Source organism: Chelonoidis abingdonii, chromosome 1, assembly GCF_003597395.2.
Source record: "Chelonoidis abingdonii isolate Lonesome George chromosome 1, CheloAbing_2.0, whole genome shotgun sequence".
Taxonomy (NCBI): Eukaryota; Metazoa; Chordata; order Testudines; family Testudinidae; genus Chelonoidis; species Chelonoidis abingdonii.
In genome coordinates this window covers 147259240-147270362 of record NC_133769.1, presented here as the reverse complement: position 1 = coordinate 147270362, position 11123 = coordinate 147259240, and the positions used below count along the sequence as shown (strand labels likewise).

General features: G+C 42.7%; 1 protein-coding gene across 2 annotated transcripts; it reads right to left on the bottom strand.

Moving 5' to 3' along the window:
* Positions 1–4794: 4794 nt before the first annotated feature.
* On the bottom strand, positions 4795–10832 carry SYCE3 (synaptonemal complex central element protein 3). 2 transcript variants are annotated; one of them, XM_032767874.2, is made up of 3 exons: positions 10735–10832; positions 7802–7910; positions 4795–5149 (listed from the first exon to the last, which is right to left on the bottom strand). In XM_032767874.2, the coding sequence occupies exons 2-3, from the start codon at positions 7908–7910 to the stop codon at positions 4980–4982; spliced, it is 279 nt and encodes a 92-aa protein (XP_032623765.1). In that variant the 5' UTR covers positions 10735–10832; the 3' UTR covers positions 4795–4979. The 2 variants fall into 2 exon arrangements, with proteins under 2 accessions (XP_032623765.1, XP_032623766.2); XM_032767875.2 differs by lacking the exon at positions 10735–10832 and adding an exon at positions 9519–9788.
* Positions 10833–11123: the final 291 nt, after the last annotated feature.

The following is an 11123-nucleotide window of genomic DNA, read 5'->3' as shown; positions in this document are numbered from 1 at the left end:
AGGTAAGTCAAAATAAGGTACTTCGACTTCAGCTACGCTATTCACTTAGCTGAAGTTGCGTATCTTACATCAACCCCGCCCCCTAGTGTAGACCAGGCCTTGCTGGCAGAATAGCTAGGAAGTTCTGAGCTGTTCCAGTACCTCTTGGTGATGGCTCACTATTGTTCTGCTCTCTGGCATTAGGTGAGGAGGTACCGAAGACATTTTACAATGTTTGCTATCTGGGTGGGGCACCCTGAGAGACTGTGCAGGTGTGAAAATGGAAAGAGATAGTCCTGTGCTGACAGGAGAGAAAGTAACTTGTGGTGCTGAGAGGGACCCTGCAGGTCCCCAGTCTTTAGTACCTGGAGACGAACTTGGTACTGCTACTCAAGGAAGAAAGTAGAGCTTTAAAAAGCATGCATGTTGCTATTTCTCACACCCTGTTCTCCAAAATCCTGAGAGTTGCAGTAGTAAAATCCCAGGAGTTCAGGACTGAAAAAATGCTACCAGATACCCCACTCCTTTTGTGATTATATTCTCTAATTTCGCCATAGTAAGAGGACACAAAAATCTCTGTACCTTTCATTCAGTCTGACTCTCCTATCCTGACAGGCAGCAGAACTTCACCTGGCAAGCTGGCATAATTATAATTCAGTTGAGTACCACAGGTGACTCCAGTGAATCTCACAGAGAAGTTTCTGATGAATTAAGGGCCAAATTTTCAAAAAAAACTCAGAACCAAGCAGTTTCCATTGTTCTCAGTGGAACTGCTGGCAGGGGTGCCATTTCAGATTTTTTTTTGAAGGGGCGCAACTTTAACTATGATTCCAGGTACTACTTAGGCACTTGAAAACTCTAGTTTTTTTTGTGAGATAACTTAGCAATTAGCTGACAGGAGCACTGTATCTAATTCCTATATAAAAGGAAGGAAAATAAATATTAGACCCCCTCAGCCCTAATACCAACATGTTCTGACATCTTGTGGCAAGTCACTTAAGGGACACTGGTGGTGATTAAAATTTAAATGTTTATTCTTACTTTGTTACTAACTCTGTAGAGAGACTACGTCAGGACTTCTGGGTTCTATCTCAGCACTAGGAGGGGAGTGGTGTCTAGTGGGTTACAGTGGGGGAAGAGGGACAGAGACATCTGGTTTCTATATAAGAACAGAATGGCCATACTGAGTAAGACAAGTGATCCATCTAGCCCAGTATCCTGTCTTCCGACAGTAGCCAATACCAGGTGCTCCAGAGGGAATGAACAGAACAGGCAATCATCAAGTGATTCATCCCGTCACCCACTCCCAGCTTCTGGCAAACAGAGGCTAGGGATGCAGAACATGGTGTTGAAGGCTAATAGCCTGGCTAATAGCCATTGTTGGACCTATACTCCATGAACTTATCTAGTTTTTTTTTTTTAACCTTGTTATAGTTTTGGCCTTCACAACATCCCCTGGCAAAGAGTTCCACTGGTTGACTGTGAAGAAATACTTTTTTTTCTTTTAAATCTGCTCCCTGTTCATTTTATTGGGTGACCCCAGGTTTTTGTGGTATGTGAAGGAGTAAACATTTCCTTATTCAATTTTTCCACACCATTCATGATTTTATAGCCCTCTATCATAGTCCCCCTTAGTCATCTCTTTTCCAAGCTGAAAACTCCCAGTCTTTTTAATCTCTCCTCAGATAGAAGCTGTTACATAACCCTAATCATTTCTATTGCCCTGCTGTATACCTTTTCCAAATCCAATATATCTTTTTGGTGATGGGGTGACCAAATCTGCACACAGTATTCAGTATGTGGGTGTACCGTAGATTTATATAGCGGCAATATGGTATTTACTGTCTTATCTATCCCTTTCGTAATGATTCCCAGTGTTCTGTTTGTTAGCTTTTTTGATTGTCATTGCACATTGAGCAGATATTTTCAGAGAACTATTCACAATGACTCCAAGATCTCTTTCTTGATGAGTAACACCTAATTTAGACCTCATTATTTTATATGTATAGTTGGGATTATATTTTGCCATGTGCATTACTTCACATTTATCAACACTGAATTTCATCTGCTATTGTGTTGCCCAGCCACTCAGTTTTGTGAGATCCTTTTGCAACTCTTTGCAATCAGCTTTGGACTTAATTATCTTGAGTAATTTTGTATCATTGGCAAATTTTGCCACCTCACTGGTTACCTCCTTTTCCAGGTCATTTGTGTATATGTTGAACAGTACTGTCCCAGTACAGACCCCCGGGGGGATGCCACTATTTACTTCTCTCCATTCATTTCTACCCTTTGTTTCCTATCTTTTAACTGGAGTGCCTGGCACAGCTTTAAGGATCATCTAGCTATCCTTAAGTCTTTTGTTAACTTAATCATCCTGCTTCTGTTTATAAACAAACTCCCTGCCAAAAAGGCAGAAGCTGGGAGCAGTACAGAACTCATCAGGTATCACACTCAAGCTGTGTTGCAGTTGAGAACTCTCTCTGGGGCTAGGCTATGTGTTGTGAGCAGACCTCAGGTACAAAACTCACAGGGAAGGGGAGCTAGAGCCCTCCCATCCCCCCAAATGGTGCCCTGACTGCTGTGGTGAAATGATTTTGTGAAAACTGGCCACTTCATTTAGGTGCCTAAATGGAAACTGAGCTATTTTGAAAATCTGTACCCAGTTGCGCATGCTGAACACTTACCAATCTGGTCATAAGGTCAGACAGAAAATAGAAGACACACAGAATCCAGGACGTTCCTAAACTTGTAGCTAAGTTCAGAGGTTCTGAGGATTTTTTAACACTGAATTAAAACATAAGTGAACTTAATGCTGGTGAAAAGTCCAGGCCAACGCTAAAAACGAAAATTCTCTGTTTATACATAGGATAAGTGTAGTAGTGCTAACTTGCTCCACTGCCCTGTCATTATGTTCCTACCTAGACCTGGAATGAAGACCATTTCAAGCGGTAGAAAGGCAGTTAATTTGTGTGGCCTCCTGGCCAATATTGACAACACGGGAGATAGTTAATACTAATGCTGTTGGTTTTGGTGATGTAAACACTTGCTCCCTAAGATCAACACGTAGGTCCAAAGAAAAATTCATTCTTAATATTAGGGAAATCTTTATGATGTTGAGATGGTTTAGATCAGAGGCGGGCAAGCTGTGGCTAGTGGGACCCTCTTGCCTGGCCCTTGAACTCCCCGCTGGGGAGGCTAGCCCCCAGACTCTCTCCTGCTCTCTCCCCCCCCCTGCCCCACCCATGCAGCTTCAGCTTGCCATGCTGCCAGTGCTCTGGGCAGTGGGACTGCAAGAGCCGGCAGCCTACCCCAGTGCGCTAGACTGGCTGGCTCTGGCCGGGTAGCACAGCTGCCAGTCCTGGTGCTCTGAGCGGCATGGTAAGGGGACGGGGAGTGTGTGTGTGTGTGGGGGGGGTTGGATAAGGGGCAGAGGGTCTCAGGGGTGGTCAGAGGCCAGGGAGCAGGGGGTGGTTGGATGGGGCGGAGGTTCTGGGGTGGGGATGGTCAAGGGATGGGGAACAGTGGGGGATAGGTTGGATAAGTGTGGGAGTCCCGGGGGGCCTGTCAGGGGGCAGGGGTGTGGATAGGGGGTGGGGCAGTCAGGGGACAGGGAGCGGGGGGTTGAATAGGGGTTGAGTCAGGGGGGGAGTTAGGGGCAGGAGGTCCCGGGATGGGGCAGTCAGGGGACAAGGAGCAAGGGGGGTTGGATGGGTCAGGGGTTCTGAGGGGGGCAGTCAGGGGGCAGGAAGTGGGAGACAGTGGATGGGGGTGGGAGCCAGGCTGTTTTGGGAGGCACAGCCTTCCCTGCCCAGGCCTCCACACAGTTTCGGAACCCTGATGTGGCTCTCAGGCCAAAAAGTTTGCCCACTTTGGTTTAGATAATAGCTTCTTCAATGGAAATGTGGGCAAGCCCCATCACCTCGTATATTTACAATCATACCAGACAAACTGATAGGAATGTAAAATAGAAAAGAAGCTTGGCAGAGAGACTGACTGATTTCTGATAGTCCTAGAGAATGAAATCCCCTATCAGCGTAGCCTTTCACCAGTGCTAAAGCATTTATTTACTTGTTGGCTGCTGGTCACTAGGTAGCGCTGTTAGCTCACATGTTGACTACATCTGAAAAAGGCATAATTTTTTGTAACCTGCTGTACCGCAGAATCTCATTGCAGCAGGAAATCAATGCCTTTGAATGTGGCTTATTTGGTTTCCTCTGCTCCAGAGGACCTGCCCAGATTGTCAAGTGCAGACTGCACCACAGTCTGCACCTTACAGAATATTTTCCACTATGGTAAGAAAATTGAAATAATTCAACACAGTCGCCATCAAGCACCATACAATTCTCACAGTAAAAACACATACAACTTCTTTACAACAGAGAGAGGATTAAAACAGCTTTCTTTCTGGGACAATTTTGAGAAACAATGCATAGAAAAGATTTAAAAAGTCAAAGAAACACTATGAAATAAATATAGATGTCTGAACATAACAATGCAACTCTGCAATCCCATATTGAACCATATTGGGTCAATCTGGAATTGTATCTGTTCTTTCAACTGGAGAAATCGCTCTTTGTTTTTCTTCCTAAGGCCAGTTGCTAAAGCAAAATAATGCTGTGTTCCATTGCGGAAGCATCTGCTTTTTAGAAGACGGCAAAGATATTTCTAAATCTACAATTTGTAAATCAGATTGGGATCCTCCAGGAAGATATCAAAAAAGATCAGTTGTATATATGATAAATATAATAGAATTAATATAATTATAATACTATGCCTAAAATCATAGGATAAGAATAGATAAAAACAGAGACATTAACTTTTGTTTCAACAATACATGTATTTGGCAGAACACATTTGTGTATATATAGTCACAACAATAATGCCTAATAAACTAGAAGATAATCCATTTGTAAGGCATCTGTAGATATTTTATGACTGAAAAAAATGAGTCTGAAATGATCTCCTGTTGCACTTTCACCGACAGATATGAGGACTGTTTATTCCTGTTTTTGTTCAGTGCCTTTAGTTTCCTTCAGCATCTCTTGCCAGTTCTTTTCCATCTCTTCTTTGCAGTTCAGGAACGCATCTTCCAGTCGCCTCATGGAGTTGGCCAAGTCTGGGTTGGTTCGCATTACCACCATATCATATGCCATCCAGGTTGCCTGCACTGAAACAACCCAACCAACAGATATTAGAAATTCAGCAATGTTGGGATGGCAGATAGCAGGGAAATAATTGATATTCATGGGAACAGTAGTGGGAATGAATGGGTACCAGTTCTAATCCTTGGCTGAGTGTTTCTACAATGTAATAAACTGAGCAGGGTGGAAAGTGATTTTTTCTGTTCACAGAAAAATCTGCAATTTTGGATTTTTTTCTATTACAAAATAGAGTGAAAACTAAACAAAAAATGAAATTTCTCATGAAATGCAATTAAAAAATTGAGTCAATCAAAATGTTTTGTTCCAACTTTGATTTTTTTTCATTTTGCATTATATCAAATTTAAAACACTGATATGAAATGTCATTTCAAAATGGAAAATCAAACCATTCTGTTCTGAAAAGGCTGAAATATAATGTTTCAACCTTACCAAAACACTGTTTCAAATTTTCTTTTGAAACAAAATTCCATTGAAATGGACAGTTTCTACATTTTGCTTTTGATGAATTGGTATTTTTTGACAGAAGAAGTTCAGTTGGAAAATTCTAACTAGCTCTAATAATAGCCAAAAAGCAAACTCAGCTCAGTGCTCACAAGTAAACCTGCAGTAACAAATCAGTTTGCACAACTCCATCTTTCCTAATCAGTCCCACAATATCAAACCAATGTGAACAGCTCCAAGTATCTGGGCAGCCTACACTAACAAACTACTATTAAGTATCAGAGGGGTAGCTGTGTTAGTCTATATCCACAAAAACAAGGAGGAGTCCAGTGGCACCTTAAAGACTAACAAATGTATTTGGGCATAGGCTTTTGTGGGTAAAAAGCCCACTTCTTTAGATGGATGGAGTGAAAATTACAGATGCAGTATAATAATGCCTGCATCTGTAATTTTCACTCTATGCATCTGAAGAAGTGAGTTTTTTACCCACGAAAGCTTATGCCCAAATAAATTTGTTAAACTACTGTTAGGAATCCTCTGATAATCAGTTAAGCATTCACCAATAATACCACGTAAATCGGGACAAACTGCCCACCACCTCACAAGCAGTCCTACAATGAGAAACAATTCACATCCACCAGTGCTCATGAGCATATCAATAAATCTTTATAGCTACTTTTATACAGACTGTTTCAAAATACTATGGAGTTAAAATGTTGGAACCAAGCATTTCTACACTCATGTTCCTAGTTTTGCTACTACTGGTGCTGCAGCTGTAAGAAAATTGAAGGAAACGTCTAGTGTAGACAAGACCTTGGAATCTGGTGGTGATATTCATGTTTACAAATCTGAAATTCACTTTCCACAAATATTCTTTAAAACCCACTTAAAATTTTATGCTTCTGTAAACATCCCTTTCAATAAATTCATTCACTGGAATATCTGAAGAGAATGGGCACAATGGATACAAACATATTATGAGCAAATTTGATATAAATGTAAATGAATATTTGCTGAAAGATTTTTTTATTTTATTTTTTGCAGTATTTCTCCAGCTCTAGCAGTCAGTGGAGTTTGAGGACTGGAGGTAGGCAAATGTGTGATCTTGCTTTTCTGAAGATGTGAAGGTTAAGAATCAGTATTCCGTGCACACTGAAAAATTAATATATGTGATTTAGGGAAGCTATGCAATAACTAACAAAATAGCATATGCAGTTCTGTGCTCAGTAACAACCTTGTGGTAACAAATCATCATTTGCATAAGTGACTCTATTTACAAACCACATGACCTTATAATAAAGACACATGCACAGGCATATTGGTGGAGGAAATCCCCCCATATTTCACTTTCGAGTATCTAAGATGAGTTTAAAGCGTGACTTTCTGCTGAGACAAGCTCAGCTCTAAGTCTGGTCCTTGACTGGGCGGCACCTCTGCTCATTGGTTATGTCCATTCTAGTGCGTAAGTAATTTAACACTTAAACTACTAGCATTTTCCAGAATTGACAATGTAAGCATAGACAAGCACCTTATCTATGATGACTGGCTAAGATGCTGTAGCTTGCATTGTTTGAAGAGAAGGCTACAGGGAAATCTAGAAAGAAGTCATAAAAATGTGCGGAAAGATTTATCTAAATCCCTTCCCATTATGCATACAAAATTGAGATTAAATTCATCTTTTATTTTCCCTGTTGGATAATCAGTGTTTGCCATTCTCTGATCCTGGAGGTACCAGTTCTTCCAACGTTTTTCCAAACTGAATCTATGTTTATGTTCTAATTATGTTTTTAAGCTCTGTAAATTCTTTTGTATTATTTTCTGTTCTCACTACCAACTCCTCCCACTTTAGTATTATCTTTGAATTTCATTTATGAGCTGAGCTCATAAACGCCTTTCAGATTACTAATTATGTTAAATATGACCAGTCTGTTTCTGCAGACATTTAACCACTGTCTGTAGTAACTAAGGATTTCACGTACTGATGTTCTCCACCAGACACATCCCTCAGTTTAATACATTGTGTCATTAGTAGAACTCAATCTCATTAACAGATTAGTAGATCTCAATCTTTCTCCTCTTATATTTCTGCTACACAGAGAAGTTTAAAGTCTACTCTCCTCCACTCTTGCATGTTTACTATTATTATTTCTATGCACTGCTGTAATGCCTTCATCCTCTAGCAGCAAATCTATATCCTCCCCAGAAAAAAGTCACACCTGATAGTTTCTCCATTTCTTCCAGAAGTTTTTCTAAATCTCTGTTTAAGTCCTCCAGCATTTTTACCATGTTGTCATAGTTTCTTTCCCGAGGTTCAGATTTGGCCATCTACAAGAAAAGCAAGAGTGGGGCAGTTGGGAGGAGTGGAGAGTAAGGAAATAAAACTTTTTCATAATAAGAGGAAAGTAACATTTTAAGTTGTACCCCTAATAAGATATGTAAAATTAAATATCCTAGATTCACTTGCTAAATTCATTTAGAGCCTGGACGATGCTGTGTGACTCTGGTGTGTTGCCTAGCACTTTCAATTCACTTTCAGATCAATAGAAGTTTTGGACACAAAGATCAATAGCCTGCCGGCTCAAGCCCATGCTCTTTGTGAACTTTATAAGTCACTGTACTAAATCAGACCATTAGCAGATTGTTTCTAATCTTCTGCTATCCTGGACTGGTTCTTCATCCACCTGCTTTGGCACTTGCCAATACCTGATGCTTCACTGAAAGATGTAAAATCTCTGCCAATACACTAAAACCAAACTTGAATGTCAAAAGTTAGGCACTTATATACCTTATCTGGGCACCAACATAAATAGCCTGATTTTTAGAGATGCTGAGCCTCCACTATTCACTGACCTTAGCAGAAGCTCATCTCCTGAAAATCAGGTGATTTGTTTAGGTGCTGAAATACAGATTTAGATACTTAACTTCAGGCAATCAGGTTTCAAAATGTTGGTACTAGCCAATTGTGATCCTAGGGACTTTTGTGAAAAGTTCTACGGGGGAGCAGGTGAGTCCAAAATATTGAACTAATTATATGTAGCTCTGATGTTGAGTTGTGCATTTTGGTGGTGGGTTTTTTTTTTCTGGTAATTTCTGAGTTACATTTGGTGGGCATATTTTTCTAGCTTCAATATTCCTTGAATATTGTCTTCCTTATTCAATATTTATTGAATAAATATTGTCAATAAGGAAGACAATTTTCCCCATGAGATTTAAAAGCATTTTAAGGAAAAGGTAAGATTTCCAGCCTAAACCCAGACCCCTGATGCTTATTGCAGCCAGGCCACCACATGCAAATTTCATGAGGAAGCCTGGATACTGAGAGATTCGTCTCAAAGCCCTGCTTGTAACAGAACACAGACCCTCGTCTGTTCCACAATACGAGGTGCTGTTTGCATTCATTCATCATCTTACACCGCTTTTAAGACACAGGAAGCTGTAAAGAATTGGGCCCCAATCCTGCAAAGACCCTGGTGTTCGAGCAGAGCGCCCCAACATAGAGTCATAGACTATCAGGGTTGGAAGGGACCTCAGGAGGTCATCTAGTCCAACCCCCTGCTCAAAGCAGGAAAAATCCCCAACTAAATCATCCCTGCCAGGGCTTTGTCAAGCCGGACCTTAAAAACCTCTAAGGAAGGAGATTCTACCACCCTCCTAGGTAAACCATTCCAGTGCTTCACCACTCTCCTAGTGAAAGTTTTTTCTAATATCCAACTGAAACCTGCCCCACTGCAACTTGAGACCATTACTCCTTGTTCTGTCATCTACCACCAGTGAGAACAGTCTAGATCCACCCTATTGGGAACCCCCTTTCAGCTAGCTGAAAGCAGCTATCAAATCCCCCCTCATTCTTCTCTTCTGCAGACTAAACAATCCCAGTTCCCTCAGCCTCTCCTCATAAGTCATGTGCTCCAGCCCCCTAGTCATTTTGGTTACCCTCTGCTGGACTCTTTCCAATTTTTCCACATCCTTCTTGTAGTGCAGGGCCCAAAACTGGACACAGTACTCCAGATGAGACCTCACCAATGTCGAATAGAGGTGAATGATCACGTGCTTTGATCTGCCGCCAACGCCCCTACTTATACAGCCCAAAATGCCATTAGCCTTCTTGGCAACAAGGGCACATTGTTGACTCATATCCAGCTTCTGGTCCACTGTAACTCCTGGGTCCTTTTCTGCAGAACTGCTTCACAGCCATTTGGTCCCCAGTCTGTAACAGTGAATGGGATTCTTCTATCTTAAGTGCAGGACTCTGCACTTGTCCTTATTGAACCTCATCAGATTTCTTTTTCCCAATCCTCTAATTTGTCTAGGTCCTTCTGTATCCTATCCCTATACTCCAGAGTATCTACCACGCCTCCCAGTTTAGTATCATCTGCAAATTTGGTGAGGGTGCAATCCACACCATCCTCCAGATCATTAATGAAGATGTTGAACAAAACTGGCCCCAGGACTGACCCTGGGTCACTTTGCTTGATACCGGCTGCCAACTAGACATTGAGCCATTGCTCTCTAGCCTCTGAGCCCAACAATCTAGCCAGCTTTCTATCCACCTTATAGTCCATTCATCCAGCCCACATTTCTTTAACTTGCTGGCAAGAATACTGTGGGAGACTGTATCAAAAGCTTTGCTAAAACCAAGGAATAACACATCCACTGCTTCCCCCCCTCCACGGACCCAGTTATCTCATACCATACACATGAAATACAACAGGAGACGGGTCTTTAAGGTCAAATTGGCAACAGGGGGACACAATTCTTTATTTGTCCACAGATGTACAGAGTCCATTCAAAAAAGGGACAATACCTTGAGCATCACCTTCAGCCGCCCCCAGCAGCTCTTGAGCCCCACCCGCAGCTCTGTCCCCAGGGCAGCGTCTCTTCTGAGCTGCCTCCTCCCAGACCGGGAGGGTCCTGCTAACCCCTTGCCTCAGGCTCTGCCCCGACATGGGCTCATTGAGCCTAAATACCCGCCGCCCGCGTGCCTGCCCCCGAAGACAGACTCCCCGCCCCCGCTGGTCCCGATCACCCCTCCCCGAGACAGCCTGGCTGGCTCCGCTACTCGGCCCCGGGACAGAGACCCCGGGACCTCCTCCGCTTGCAGCGAGCGGGGTGTTTTATACCCCAGTTTAAACGGCCGCGAGCGCCTTACCCTCCCTCTTTCCCGCCCAAACCAACAGTCTTCTTCACCCCTCCCCCTCGCGGAGCTCGCGCCGCTCACACCGCTGCGGCTTCTCCGCGCGACCCAGAAAAGCAGCTTTTCGCCAACTCGCGCGCCTCTCCCCGCACCGCGCCACGCGCTTCCTGTCGTATCACGTGTCTGCTGCCTCCAACTGCGGAAAAGGAAAATAAAACAAGTGGGTGAGAGCGGGAAACTAAAAATTGATATTCTCCATTCATCATCTCTTCTCTCAAATGGTCTCCTCATATGCTCCGTCGCACAATAAAATGTGCGTTTCACGATTTAGAGGGCATGAAAAACAGGATCGGGAGGGGAAATGCTGGGAAGCTGGGTTTGCGCTGGCTTGACGCTCATGTGCC